The sequence below is a fragment of the Nothobranchius furzeri genome, chromosome 1 (assembly GCF_043380555.1).
Source record: "Nothobranchius furzeri strain GRZ-AD chromosome 1, NfurGRZ-RIMD1, whole genome shotgun sequence".
NCBI lineage: Eukaryota > Metazoa > Chordata > Actinopteri > Cyprinodontiformes > Nothobranchiidae > Nothobranchius > Nothobranchius furzeri.
The window spans coordinates 91077241-91093021 of NC_091741.1; the positions used below are offsets into that span (position 1 = coordinate 91077241).

Here is a 15781-nt window from a genome sequence, read left to right on the forward strand (position 1 = left end):
GTATGTCTACAAGTACCCCACCATTAATAGTGACCATGTTCAGAGACATGAAGTCAGACCCGATAGACCTAACACAGAACCTCTTCTATCTGATAATTCCCCCTCATCTGAAAGTGAACCGGAATTGGAGGAAGGACCTTCTGAAAGTTCCCATGAAGAGGAATGCCAGCCATCAAATGTGGGAGGAGATACTAGTGATACGGCGGCAGACACAGAAGAGGAGTTGGAGACTACCATAAGACATAAAACTCGAAAGTCAAAGCGAGAGGTGAAACCAGTAATCCGCTTGACCTATGACAAACCTGGAAAGCAGTCTGAGGAGCCTGTGACTATTGTACACCAAGGCATGGTCATACAGTTGAACCTCAGTAGCACCAGAGATAAAAACCATAATGGAAAACACTCTAAATACCCAAGGTACTACTCTGAGCCAAAGTCTAAAATCCTGCATTAGATGAGGACATCTAAATGTTTTAGACGGGGAGGGTGTAGCCTGGTCTCAAATATCTATTCTAGACCCTACAGGTTAAAAGGATATAAATATGGTGTAAAGCCTTTATTGTAAATATTTCATATATTTGGAAAAAAAACAAGGAGTTCAAATGGTTAAAAATGTGTTTAAAATCACAATAAATAGAAGTCAATCATAATTTGAGTGTTCATGGAGTTATAAGTAACAAGAAAACTAAAGGTTTATCTAATGTGAAACAAGGAAAACTTTGTATTGTTTCAAGTTGTTTTACAAGTTCATTTTGGGTTGTCAATCTTGTACTTTCTTTTATCCCATTGGTTGATGTAAACCTACTGTCCAATCAGACGTAAGGGAGGCGGGAGCTAAGTGAGGCGAAAGGAAAAAAAACAGCTAAGCTAGTGAGATTCGGCAGCAGCACGTTGCGGGAGGAGGTTGTGTACCAGAGCTAATGGAAGAATAGTGAAATAATAGCTGTGGATGCAGAGTCTACGTTCCTGTTATGGACTGTTTTACCCTGTGATGAGTGAGTACTGAATGTGGAGTTAGCATTGAGCTTAAATGGAATGTATAAGTACTTAAAATGTATGGTGCTAATCGCGAGTTAGCATGTTAGCATTTTAGAGCCTGTAATAGCTATGTATGTCGAGTACGTAAAATACAGCTTATTCTGTGGAACTAAATAGTAATCTCTAATGCACAGTGGACCGAGAGGAATTCTCTGGACTCTTCTGCTGTGGATAGGAGTTCTGAGTGGTTGTTCCAGTGTACTCAGCAGCCCGGGTATTCCGCTAATTCCGCCCACCTTGCCGAGTGGAGGCCGCATAGTCACCAACCAAGACTGCCCCTCCTTTGCCTTGCACTTAGCCCAAAGGATTCGTGAGTAGACCTGAGCACGTGCGTTTTGTTTTCTACTGGTTATCAAGTGAAGCGGCCATTTGTGTGTTTTCTGGCCCAACGAGCCCAAGCAACGATCAGGCCTGCAACAGTTTCAGTGAATGAGCTCACAAAGGTTACAAACAAAATTGAACTGAACTTAAAAGGGAATATTTTGGATAAAAGTGTTGTTTTCTAAATTTTGACTGTGAATTGTGAAGAGGGAAAAACCTTCCATTGGATTGTAAGGAAACATTTCAAAACTTGGAATATTGTATTTTTTAATTTTAAATCATATTTTGTTTGACTAAATTTCACATCTTGGATTTAAAGTTTGTGTTGTGCCATTATTAGTTACAGAGTTTATTAGTGATAAGGGTTACTAAAAATGTAAAAAGGAGGTTTAACATGTTAGATTATTTCATTATTCTTGGTGAAGATTAAACAGAATTCATATTATTTTCACTAAGTGGAGGCACCGTCAACATAAGGTTCTAAGGACAAAAGGTTAAAACTGGTTAGTCATTGTTTCTCCTGTTTACCAATAAGATTAATTAGTGTACCCAGGGCCCCACTCATAGTACTATCACCATCTTAACCGAGGGTTAATCCAGAGCTACTTGAATTGGGTGCTACATGTGTATATGTGAGCATGAGGGAGGGAGTGTATGACTGTGTTAATGTATGACTGTATATGTCAGGTGGGGCATTTGACTCCTCCCCTCTCCTGGGACTTGTTTTGCTGCTATACATCTTCGCCTCCCCTCCCCCTGTCATACTTGGTGTGGAGTGTGGTGCCTTGGTCTGCCTGAGTGTCCGCGGCTCCCGGGTCAGGGGGTTTAAGATTTTTAGCATCTGCCTGATTACTCCTGGTGGCTGCCTGGTGGGAACTGGGTCCCTGGGCTCTGTTGGGTCCCCGGCGGGGCTGGTCGCCCCTGGGTCCCGGGTCGCAGGGTTCCGGGCTCGGCCAGCTTAGGGGTGGGAGGCTGCGGGCGGGCCTGTGTGCTTGCCGCTGATATCCCCCAGGACTCTGCAGGCTGAAGGTTGTGGCCCCCCGGGGCAATCCTCTGCGCCTCACGAGGGGTGTAGGGGCTTTTCTGGTCGCAATCTCCCTGGGGTCCCTGCGCTCTGGGGCAGCTCCTGGATCTCTGAGACTTGGAGCTCCTTCCATCTCCTACGCATCTTTGGGGGGCAGATCTGTGGCCCCTCACACTCTCTATTGGACACTCCAATAGAGAAACCTTACATATACAAGCACGTGTACGCACACAGGTGCTCACATGGTGCTCTCATAAGTATGGACTTGGGCATGTTCAACACATGCCGGCTGTGGTTGGCACTTAATGCACTGTGACTTATTATCGTGATTGTTCAGTAAAACAATGTTTTTAATTTCCTCATCAGGTTGAGGCAGTGATAGCTTGCTCCTGTTGTATTGCTGTGTGTCCCTTTTCTTTTTCTTTTTTTTCTCTCTCCTTCTGCAGGTCTAGAAGCAGACTCTTGTTCGTCATTGATTATTTGTTTTTGTGGAACCAAGCCTCCCCCCCCACCCCACCCCCCTTTGTCTCTTCCTTTCTTTTTCACCTCTGTCTCAGTGTCTGGTCGGAATTACAAGCATTCAAAAAACAATAACAATAAAGTTTTAAGCATCAGGCATGACATTAAAAGCAGAAGGTTTGATGCTCCACCTGAGAGTAAATCTATAAGGCTTGTCACCAGCATTCAGACATTAATTCTGTTTGCTTCACAGCCAGACAGGACATGGTAAAAAATAAAAATAAATACATTTAAAAAAAGGAAACATTCTTCCAGATGCTCTCAGTCATGGAGGGTCATTCAAGCTCAAGATCTGAGCCTTTTACCCAAAAAGACAAACTTTGAACTTCTCGCTCCCACCTGGAGCCAAACCTCGTACTCCCATCCGGGGCAGAATCTACCGCTCTCATACGGAGCAGAACTTCCCGCTCCCGTCAACCTTCCTGCTCCTCTCTGGGGCACTCTACCCACGCCTGGAGCAGCCAACCACTTCCTGCTTTCCGTTCCACTAGTTCCAGCCGTGGGGTAAGTCATGGATCGTGACAAAGAAGCAGAGAAAAAGAAAAAAATACCAAAAATGGCCAGGGATGCAAGTAAATATATTTTCTACAATTTTAAAAATGTTTTTCATTAATTATCGATACTGATCAATGTAAAAAATATTTTATCGATACACAATTTTTCTATAACATCCAGCCCAATTTTTGAGTCAATACAGATCACTAAATGGCAACTTGTAATAGGAAAAAACTCTTATTTCAACATAAGGGTGCTAATTAAACTGAACAACCCAAAACTCACCTTTTGCATCTTTCTGTGCTGCCACGTGGGTTTCAATTAACACTCCAAATGTGGGAAAAAAATCCCTCTGTCTTTCTTCTGTCAGTGTCTGATTTTTGGAATTATGTGCCATGAACACGTAATTTCAAAAGGTCGCTGTTTGTGATGTCACCAACGGGGAAATTTTAACAAAATCACATCTTATGTGCGAGACGAAGCTGCTGCTGGAGGAGCAATGGTTCTACTCTGAGCCCCTCCCCGATATTGGAGCTTCTAAACTTATGGCAGCCTGAGTGAAAGATGGGTGGGCGTGGTCAGATCCATGTAATTTTCTTAAAGGGACATTATGGAAGTTTGACAGCCAAAACATGTATAGAAGTAATAAATGTCTTCTTCATACATTCTCCAGCAATGCCCTGGTCCTGTAGAATGAGCCCTGGCATTTTTACTGTGATTGCCTGTTTTTCTGTAAAATCACAGAAAAAGAGAGCTGCTCGGGTCGAGCAGGCTGCTTCATGCGCGTTCACTCTCAGGCATCGCCCGTAGCAGTTGCTATCCGTAGTTTTAGCAGCAGAGAGAGAGGTAGTGCCAACTCAGCGACTTTTTCGCTGTTCCTAACGCCTAGTGACAAACCTAACTACAATTCTGAGGACCCTTAGCTACTTTCTGTAGAACTTTCTTCTAGATATTTCCTGCAAATTAGCAACAAAATAGCCATTTTCACTTCGAACCGTTCTTTGGTTTGTCATCGTTTCAGGTGTCATCAAGGATATAAAAGTTACAGATACTGTGAATGTTACTAGAGTGCAGCTCACCTTGTAAGATGTCTGACTCCCATGCAGAAGACCTGGGTTTGATTCTGGGTGCGAACATAGAGTTTCATTTTTACATTAATGTTATATTGTTTTGCAGTAAGACGCCCAAATTTTTTTTGAGACTCGCCGAACGGCATTGAATTCACAGATAAAAAAGATGTGGGTTCAACTTTCATTTTGGAACAATTTTTCAAGCAATGGAAGGGAATGATCTGAGCATGCAGGAGGACTGACCCATCTTAAACCTTTGTCGGCTGTGCTGAAGAGAAAGGTGAACCAAATTATTTAATTAATTAGCTGCGCGTTCTCCTGTCCTCTGTCCTCCGGGCCACACACACACACACACACACACACACACACACACAGGATATTCTCAGCTGTTATTTTCGTTAAAGAGCAAGTCACCCCCAAATAAACTATTTTTTTCTGATAAACTATATAAATGCGTGTCTAATCGTGCTGCAGACACGTGTAGTCAATATTTTAGCACTTTAGTGCATTTTAGTTAAAATTTAAAATTTCTGCCTGAAACTGTCAGTGTTGTGTCGTTGTCAGGTAAAAACTCTTCACTGCATTTGAATTTAAATCTGACATCGCCATTGGCTGAGAGGTATGCTATGATGTAAACTGGTAGATTATGATGTCACAATGTCGTGAGTGTGTTTATTTGTAGCGGCTCCACCCTCTCCGTCTGCTAGGCAACAGCATTTGTTGCATTTTTCAAACATGAAGTGGGAGTGAAGTACGCTTCTTGTAAGGGGTGACTTGCTCTTTAAGGAGTGTGCACGTACAGCATGCACGCCTCATGCACGAGCCTACTATTGAAGCTGCTCTTACACTTTTGGCCTGAGGGGGCAATCACAAGCATAAAAATTTAAAAGTCCGTAAAGTCCCTTTAAGTTGCAGGGCCCTGAAATGGCTCTTTTTGGAAGGTATTGAAACTGTTAAGGATAAAGTTTCTGAAATCACTTCATGATTGAAGATTCAGATCTGGCGCTAAGAACTCCATAAACATGACATGAATCTTCAATTATAACTTATGAAAAAAGTCATAACATGTCCACTTCAATGTGACCTTTTACAAAGAACAATATTAGAAAGTGCAGTCGACTCAATGTTTGAGAAAGAGACTGAATAATAAAATGAAAAATAATATTAAAAAACACTACAGTGTGCATACAAATATAATATAATAAGAATACAAAGTTTGCCATATGTGGTTTCTTTTAGTAGGCACGGGATATTAGTAAGAGAAATTATCTTTACCTGCCAACAGGTTTGGCTTCACACTGAGGCTTTCTTCAATTCATATAAATACGAAGAGTCTACTTATGAAAATGTTGCACTGGTACATATTTGTATTGCACTGCTTAGTTAGGGCACACTTAGACAATAATGTGGAGACATTTCATTGGGAATTCAGGAACACGATTGCTCCCACATTAAAACTGGTTCTATGGGAGTTAGTTCTTGTTTTCATTGGTCTGTATGTGTTGCCTGATGGTAACAGTTGGAAAGGGCAATGACCAGAATGTGATGATTCCATTGAGGTGAATGTTCCTTTTTTATGACAGTCAATTATTTATGTCATATCATTAAGTGTGAAGGGATGAAAGGAGTGAGCCGAGACCGCCAGATTTTTTTGAAGAGCAAATTGCAGGTTAGAGACTCCCATGGACCAATGTTTAGAGAAACATACTAGAAACTCGTTTTAAACCTTTTTTTTAAACAAACATAAATTATTTAGGCTTTTAAAGTCATTTTTGTGAGAAAGGTTTTTTTTTAGCCAACCCAAGTGACGTCTGCTGAGGGAGTCCTGTTAGCTTAATCCAGAGAACAATATAGACCCTAATGCTGGCTCTGACACAGAGGAAACTTTAAATGTTTATAATAATGATGGACCAAAACTATAAAGTTATGAGTTTGCTGCTCGCCCCAGAGAGCAGAAACCAACCAGAGGGAGAAACGATCAGCCAAAGCAGAGAGATTGAGGAGAAGCAGCGGAGGAGCAGCAGGTAAGTTAACAATGCTAGCTTAAACTCGTGTGCTAACATCACAATATTGTACTGATTACTATCATGTACCAGACAATTAAAATAGTATCGGTCAGTTAATATAATATTAATACTAATGAGCGTCTGTCAGCGGTCTCATACTCGTTAATATCCATTCACGTAATGTAGTTTAGTGCTTAGAGAGAGAGAGAGAGAGAGAGAGAGAGAGAGAGAGAGAGAGAGAGAGAGAGAGAGAGAGAGAGAGAGAGAGAGAGAGAGAGAGAGAGAGAGAGAGAGAGAGAGAGAGAGAGAGAGAGAGAGAGAGAGAGAGAGAGAGAGAGAGAGAGAGAGAGAGAGAGAGAGAGAGAGAGAGAGAGAGAGAGAGAGAGAGAGAGAGAGAGAGAGAGAGAGAGAGAGAGAGAGAGACGCCTGTGATCCGGTTCTGGAGCTCATGCGGGGTTCTGTGAGCTGGATCCGACCCAGACACCAGCGAGCCAGTAGAGCTAATATTTTTTAAAGCTGCATATGATCCTTCCCTGGAGGTCCGCAGCAGTTCTGATCCAGTTCCAACCCAGAAAACTCGCTCGGGAGGCCCTCTGAGCTGAGAGAGACGCCTGTCGTTTGGTTCTGGAGCTCATGCGGGCTTCTGTGAGCTGGATCCAACCCACACTCCAGAGAGCCAGTCAAGTTGGTATTTTTAAAAGCTGTGCATCCTCTCCTGGTGGTCTCGGCGGCAGTTCTGATCCGGTTCCAACCCATAAACCAGCTCGACTGGCCCACAAAGCCACACGTTTTTTCTGGTGGTCAGTTCTAACCTGGTTCTCACCTGGTTCTGACAGTGATCGGAGCTCCAGAAATCCGCATTTAATTTTTTTAAACCTCGCCACGGATCTCCGGAGCCCAGCGCGGACTTCCCTGCCCCAGTACTGACCGATGTGGGCTACAGAAGTCCATCTTTTCAGCTGCACAAAACGCCCTCGGGCACGGAGTTAGAGGCATTGTTTCTCTGATCTGGAAGCCCGTGGACTCGTCCAGACAGGCTGGAGTTGGTACAGCCTTCACAAACTGTAGTTTATCAACATGAACACAATCCAACACTAGTAAACACACACACTGACTCAATAACACGACCTCTCCACCCTAAAAATACCCACTCTCCACACTGAGCTGAGGCAGTGCCTAGCTTCTAACTCCCTTTGGAGTCAGAGGTTGAGATTTAGAAAAAAAAGAGCCTTTTTAGAAGCTTTGCTGAGAAAGGCCACTTTTTACTAGAAAACTGCTGTTTTAAAACCAAATATCCACAATAAGCATTTCAAATAGTATTTTTGGACAGCATTTTATACGAATTAGAAGAAAAAAAATTACCTGCAATTTGCTCTTTAAATCTGAGCTAAGTCATTCTGAATAAAGTTTCCAACTGACACCAGACATTTTTTTTATTTACTTCACCTGTCTTGTGTTGTGGGATAACAAGTTGATTATTATTATTTGTAAATGTTTAATTTTAAGAAGTTTGTTTTTTCACAATAAGTTGAAATACATTATCAACAGAAGAGCAGTCACATGAAAATTGTGGTGAATTCAAAAGTTTTCTTTCTTTTTTTTTTTAGATTTTTAGTCTGTATTCATGATTAAACTCATTCATGATTAAACTCTAAATCTGTGTTCAATCACAAAAGCTGACAGTTGAAAAAAATAAATGAGTGGTTGGGTTTATATACAAGAGTATACTTTTCCCTTTAAACAAAACTAAGCTCCTCCATCCATCCAACAGGTCCAGCTGGAAGACCTGGCAACTTTCTTTAGAAAACCTCTCGATAGAGGAGACCAGGTGCCACCCTCATCAACACCACCTCAGCTGCCTCCTCTTGATGAAGAGGAGCAACAGCTCTGTTCAAAGCTCTCCCCTGCATCATAAAGCTGTTTGTATCTGGGAGAGCATTCATGATCTAAATCACATGACCATAGATGAGAGTCATATTTTCCTCTTGCTGCAGCTCCATCTTCACCGGGACAAACTGGAGTAACTAAAGCAACACACTCTTCCTCATCACTTCTGTACAAGACTCCAACCCAAAGGAGCATTCTGCCTCTTTCCACTTAGGAACAATGGCCTCAAGAAGCTGACCTTCATCTTGAGCACATCCCACATGGCTGCACATTGCCCCAGAGCATGAAGGTTATGCTGAAGGTCATAGTTTAAAGACAAATAAAGACAAACAGATTAGACCTGGAGGATCCTGAACCAGACATTCTCCCTCAAGGCTTTAAGTTCCTATCAATGAAAAACTGAGCTTAGTTACATAAAAATCTATTTTGTGAAAATGTTCTGACTGAAAAAGTAAGACAAAACACTTTGCGATTGGGATATTTTTGTAAATATTAGAAAATTGTTAGACTTGAAGTTTATGTGGAAGAACACACGTCTGCATGAGATGTAAATAATCCTGAACCCCTCTGAGGACTAACGAAACAGGAGGCAAATCATATAAATGTTAGCACTGAATATATAGTGGTGACCTGAGAGAGTTTGAAGTGTTCCGTGATCATCTAAAACTCTCCAAAAAATAAAGAAAAACAAGAGCGATCAACGTTAAGCTACAAAGACCAGTCAATGGAAAATAATGCTAAAAAGAAGAGAAAGCTGAAGGAGAAACACCCCCGTGCCCCACTTAAAGAACCTTGTTAAGGCTAATCTCCATTTGTTTCTCACCTCCTGTCCTTCCATCCAGAAGTGTGACTGGATTCTGTGCAGAAGACCAGAAAACCCCAGAGGACTCAGGAGGAACGACTGTGTGGAGAAAGATGTGTGCTTATGTCTTCAGGTTGGAGCTGAGTTAGATAGGCCACTCCATAGGGAGGTGGAAAGAATCGTCTGCCTGTGGTGGCTGCGCTACAGCAAGTGTGCACCAGAGCCGGGTTGCAATAATCACATGACAATCGCGTTAAGAAGATCCTACAGCTGCCTCGGTCCTTAAGCCGCACACTAACGTTCACATACAAATGCACTTGCTGCCTGTCAGACTTTAATGCAACTATATTGCTTCTGGGAGTGAAACCAGAGAGCGGTCCTGCGTTTCCAAGCAAAGCTCAGATGAGCATTTAAGTCTCAGAAGCAAAAATGCTTCATGATGCTGTGATGCAAGCCGACAACTCCCCGCAAATAGACTTAGATAAAAGCAACAGAGGCTTAATCGAAACCATTTCTACCGCGGCTGAGAGTGAATTAATGTTTCATTGTTGCATCACCACCACTTCAGCAGATTCTAAACATCTACTTTTGATGACTTTTACTTTTTAAATTATCATCTACCTGCACTCTCTCCTGTCTTGGGCAAACATCAGCATGCAGCTGCAGCCTGTTAAAGTGCTCAGTAAAGAACTGATAGGGGGGTCAAGCCTGAAATATGACGCGGATCGGATGAACACAATGCAGGCGTGGCTGGACATCTCCCTCAGCTAGTTTGTGCTGGGTGATGGTGCAGGAGAGACGCTGCAGGGAAATGCATTATGCAATCTTTCTCTAATCACTCAAACGTGAAGGAGCCCATCCTGCTCCAGAATATGCTGACGTGCACCACAATCCATCCCACAGGCTGTAATGTTGAATGTCACATACCCAACAAACACATCTCCTACCTCTAAGCTACTTCAGCCAGATTCTATTTTTGAATAAAAGACCCCAATTTCACGGACTGCAGGATCATAATTTTCTCTGTTTCAGGGACAAATCACCAGATTCTGGATGGGGTGAGACAAACACCTCCTGAATCCCACTAATCAGACCCCTACTGGGAGTACTGTAGGGAGCTGCATGCACACATCTGTGAAAACCCAACACGATCAGTGAACAAATTTTAAAAAAAGAATATTTTCATCTCTATTTGAAATATACAAATTCAACACTTCTAACAGGCTGATCTCCTGCTAGAGCTCTGACTCCGTCACGCTTTCAAGACACAGCCTTTTAAATTTCCCTCAGTTCAAGGACAAATCAGCAAAGCTGCAGCAAATCTCTGCAGCTGAAGAGAAAGACATAAAAGGGAACGAAAGAGCCAATTGAAGGAGTCCATCCCACGTGTTACACAGAAACTCAACCTTTCCTCTCAGCTATTAGTCTGTGTTGAGTTTCAGGCTCTGTGAAAATGCAGGCTTTACACCATGGGATGAGGCAGATGAAGAACACCTCATGACGTTTCCGAAGGAAGACCACATCTGGAACATTATCTCCACATCTGAAACTACATTTTAAATAACATTTAAAACATATTCAAGAAATTCTGGTGTGCCAATGCAGTCATTTCTTGGAATTTAAATCTCTGCACACAACAAACTTAATTACATAGATTCTGATGGTTTTTTGCAAAATATTTGATTTAATAGCCTAAGTTTTGAAAAACCAGCAGAAAAACATAAGAATAAATGAAGTTAAAGTTAAAGTCCCATTAGTTGTCACACACACTGGTGTGTGTGCGAAATTTGTTCTCCGCATTTGACCCATCGCCTGGGGGAACGGTGAGCTGCAGACACAGCCGCGCTCGGGAACCATTTGGTGGTTTAACCCCCCAATCCAACCCCTTAATGCTGAGTGTCAAGCAGGGAGGCATTGGGTCCCATTTTTTCAAAGTCTTTGGTATGACCCGACCAGGGATCGAACTCTGATCTCCCAGACTCAGGGCGGACACTCTACCACTAGGTCACTGAGCTGAACAACTGGTATAAAAGTGTAAAAACAACCAAGATCTAAAGAAAGGTTAATGTTCCCTTTAGTGGCTTTTTAGGGTTACCATGGTAACATCACACCTGTAAGACACACACAGGAGCACCGACTTGTTACCAATAGAAATTGAGCATCCAGTGACACTAAAATTTGTGTCTAAATGTTTTTAAAGGTGTGAGCGCTAGAAAGGGCTGGTGGTCACACAATTACATGTTGTATGGGAGGTATGACTGTAGCCGCTTTCATAAAACAATGCAGGCGGCATCAGGGTGCCTTTGGTCATTCAGAAGTGGTCAGACTATGGCAGGATTATGGTGTGATCATGTGTTTTCACAGATTACATGATGCCGGTACAAAGGGGATGTGTGTGTGTGTGTGTGGGGGGGGGGGGGGTTCACGCTGTCACACATTTCCTGTTAGATTGGACAAAACTTGTTTTTTATTGAATCCAGTCCTCGTAAACTGCCTAGTAATCTGAGCTTCAGCTCCTGGAGCTCTGCATCACTCCAGTTTGCTGCCTTAGCTGTTCCTGTTCACAAAAGCAAAACTTACGCCCGTGTTTACTTTCATTTTCAATAGGGTTGCCGGCCGGAGCTAAGTGGACTTTCCACACATGGTCATGATGATACCCTCTGTTGCGCCAAAGCGTGATCTGCCTTCACAAGTCTGACTTTGTGGTAATATTACTACCAAGCTTGGTGGCACAAAAGCCACAAAATTCCCACATCATCATGCCGACATGGCACTTTCATTAGACCCACCATAGTGGCAGTTTTACAGTGATTTGCTCGAATGATGTGTCTTCTGAAAGCGGCTTGTTTGAAAATAGTCTTCACCACCAGATGGGGAGGAGGTAATGAAATGGTTTGTACTCTGCATTTTGGGGGGTTGGGGGAAAACGACGGGTCTTGTAGGAGTTTTAGAAAGAAATGACAAAACAAATCTGTTTTGATGCCTAATTCATGTCTGTATGGAAAAACATTGGAGACAAAAGATTGTTTACAAATGTTTGGAAAGTTTGGACACCTTAAGAAGCCAGAGTGCCTGAGATGTTCTAAAGCATACAAACATCATAATTTTTAATTGAATATTTACTAAAAAAAAAAAAAAAAAACCAAATAAATATATATGAAAAAGTCAGTTTATAGAAAAAAAGTCCAACTCTGAGGTAAATGTCTGCAGCTAGATTATCACATGACAGAGATGGTGGGCTTTTTTATGAATGTTGTTAGAACTAACTCTCTGGTTGAGCTGTATGCGGTTTTTCCAAAAGCTTTAGAATTAGAGTTGAACCAAAGTCATGACAGATGAACACTGATGTACGACTGGCAAGCCTCAAAGACCTTTTGACATACAAAAAATAAATACAAACACTCACACCATTGATGAATATGAGTGCTTTTGGTAATTATGGTCATTAATGTTCCAGAAACTTGTCACAACCTGAAAAAGCTTGAAAAGTTTTTTTGATGTAAGATAATCTTTGCTCAAACCAGTGCCCAATAATCGGTGTTTCTTTTTTAATTATTGTTGTCATAAGCCTTTAAATAATAGGTACCTTCATCAGTGCTCAACATTTCTCATTATTTCCAAACATGAAGCTCAGTGAAAGGATGCAGCAAAAACAGGTGGGATGGGAGAAATCTAAATCTGGAGTATTTTCAACATCCTGATCTTCCATTTTTACAGTGCTGTGCCCCCACGGTGACAAGGTGTCATCCTATTGCTCCATCACGCAAAGACCAATACATCAACCAAAACAATGTAAATATAACAGGAAACATGACCTGATGTGTCAAAATGTTGTTTAATGACACCCAGCTTCAGGGCTTGATGCTGCAGGATCTGAATCGACACGCTCAAAATGTGACATTCTGCTTTTTCAGGAGACAAGGCAGGTAAATCTGACTTTAGTTTTATTGCAGCATTAATCTACTCTTTGTATTTTTAGTCTGATTCCCAGGAGAGCTGAATGAGGAACCTAGTTTACAGTTTGCAGATTAGAGGAACAGAGGACAGCTGCACCATAAAAATAGAGAAGGATGCTTGGATGTGTTTTTATAGATAAGAGAAAGGAGAATAAAGGATAATGTACAAAATGTATACAAAAATATAATGTTGCAAACAGGAACCAAAATACCTTCATGTCACTTACTGATCATATAACAATTACATGATAGTAAATATTGTTTTCAACTTTTCTATAAACAAAGTGTCAGTGCTTTCACTTTCAGTTACAACCTTGACCTCTGGTCTGTATAGATAAACCACAATGCCATCCACAGGGATGAAATAATCTGAGTTTTCAAGTTTCACACGTCACAGCAGCTCTGAAGGCTAATCTATCATGTTGCAGGTCTTCTTCTGGGATTTTATTCTCAGTGCGTGTCGGATCATGTGTCTGTTTCTGCATCAGGAGCATGCTGATGAAGTTCTCAGCCATCCAGGGAGGTCAGGTTGGAGAGAAAGGTATATGGACTGGACAAAAAATATACCTTTTTTTTCTAAGAATTGTGCAGCAGCCAACACCCCCACACACAACTCCATACACGATGATAGGGTGTTTTATTAGGAAAAAGAACAGGAGACACTTATTGTGATTATTATTATTATTATTATTATTATTATTATTATTATTATGGGGGTCTTTTTGCTGTTCATTTATTTCTTTATTTTTTCATTTTGACACAATGGGCAGAGATGCCTCTCTCCCTGCGTTTATAGAGCAGCTCGTGTGTTGCGTGACGTGCGGTCCGGAACTCCCTGAGGAATTTCGGGATAAACTAACGCTAGCTTCCACAGATCGATCACATGCACAACCGCACAGACACAATCCAACATAACTGGTGATCTGAAATAAACTTGTAGGTGTTTATCACTCCCTGGGTAGCGGGTTTTATCAAGCCTTCCCCCTTCCAGATTAGAAGTGAAATGAGTTTGTTTTGTGACAAAAGCGCACAAATGAGTCCGTTTCAGGTGTTAAATGCTGTCAGTATTCCCTGTCGTTCCCATCAGGATGAACAGAAGCGATGAGAAGGATAGGTCTGCGTTCCGGTGCGTGTCTTACCTTGCGTTGCGAGAACCACCAGCAGGAGGACGGCTGTTAGTTTCCCCGAGAAATTCATGTAGACATCAGAGTCTGGCGGTGCTTTTATTCAATGGGTAAAGGTGAGATGCTGAACAACAGATTCCCTTCTCTGAGCTGAGAAACCTGCAGATCAAAGCATGATTTTCAGATGCGCCACCGAGGCGGAGAGGTCGGTGCGCTCTGCCGACTTGACAACTTCTGCTCGTCCCGCCACCCCCCTACACACACACACACACACACACACACACACACACACGCGCGCGCGCGCACACACACCTCAGCCACAGTGACCTGACACAGTGACTCAGATGTGAGACGTTCGGGAATAATGAGATTTCAGGGTTCTGCCAAAATGTGTTTCAGGAGATGCAGATTTGTGTTAATTATTTGTTATTTTAAACTGACTGCCTTGTTAATAGAGCATAACACACACACACACACACACACACACACACACACACACACACACATACACACACACGCACGCACGCACACACACACACACACCTGCTGTCCAGAACAACTCCCAGTTTCATCACTGAGCCATAATTGACCCGTTTAGTCACTTAATTGATTTTGTAGGCATAACCATCATGAAGCAGCACGCGCTGTTCTCTGGGGCTGCAGAGGATGCTCGTTTCAAATACTGGATAGATATTGATGCATTGCAGCTCTGAATGGAGGAGCTCAGGAAGCATTTATGCCCACAGGCTGATATTCACGTAAGATTTTTTTCTATAGAGTCTGTACAATTTTTATTTTGAGAAATTTGACAAAAACTGATCTGTCAGTTAAATAACTTTACAATTTTATACTTAAGCTGCTTTTCCTGTCACTCATGTTGACCAGCTAACAATAACCAACATGAAAGAACGAGGTTTCAGTTTACTGAGAACCTCATACCAAACATGGCCGTACACATCCACACATTCTTTTGTTTTTATGCAGAACAAGATGTTATTTTCTGATTTTGACAAGCTGCATAAACAAGACTATCCCTGAAGCAAACATATGTTAAATAAAATGCTTATTTTCACCATGCTTTAATATTAGATAGTTTGCGAGTTGTTTATTCACACCGGTGAAACAAAAGTCTGACACAATATGTTGCCTTTTTTAAGAGAAACTGATAATTTAATGATGTGTTTATAAATGAAACCACCAACCAAGCAAGAAAAAGTGGAATAACAGGAACAAGTGACTTATAGGAGATCCTGAAGGAGAAAGAAGAGCAACAGTGTAAAAACATGAGATGTGAGGGAGGAGGTGTGATCAGTAAAATGAAACAGATGCAGACATCCTGCACCTCAAATCAGCTGATCATGAGAGAGGAGACAGGGTGGGCTTCAGTGAAACAGAACCAGTGACTCTATCTGCAAGATCTTTTTTATTACATTTGAAATGATGGATGGAAAGCAGCTGATGCAGAATCACACTGAATGTAGATTTCTTTATTTCTTTTTGTTACACTGTCATGTGGTTGAAACATCTGTCATGTTGCCT

The 15781-nt window shown here is 41.8% G+C and overlaps 1 protein-coding gene across 1 annotated transcript in view; it reads right to left on the bottom strand.

Annotated features, from left to right (window-relative positions):
• Window positions 1-14523, bottom strand: part of LOC107377075 (neuronal acetylcholine receptor subunit alpha-3) — a 60884-nt gene extending 46361 nt beyond the window's left edge. Inside the window, exon 1 of the mRNA XM_015946484.3 lies at window positions 14258-14523. Within this exon, the coding sequence (XP_015801970.1) occupies window positions 14258-14315 (58 nt within the window). The 5' untranslated portion in view covers window positions 14316-14523. The remainder of the gene's footprint in view (window positions 1-14257) is intronic.
• Window positions 14524-15781: the final 1258 nt, after the last annotated feature.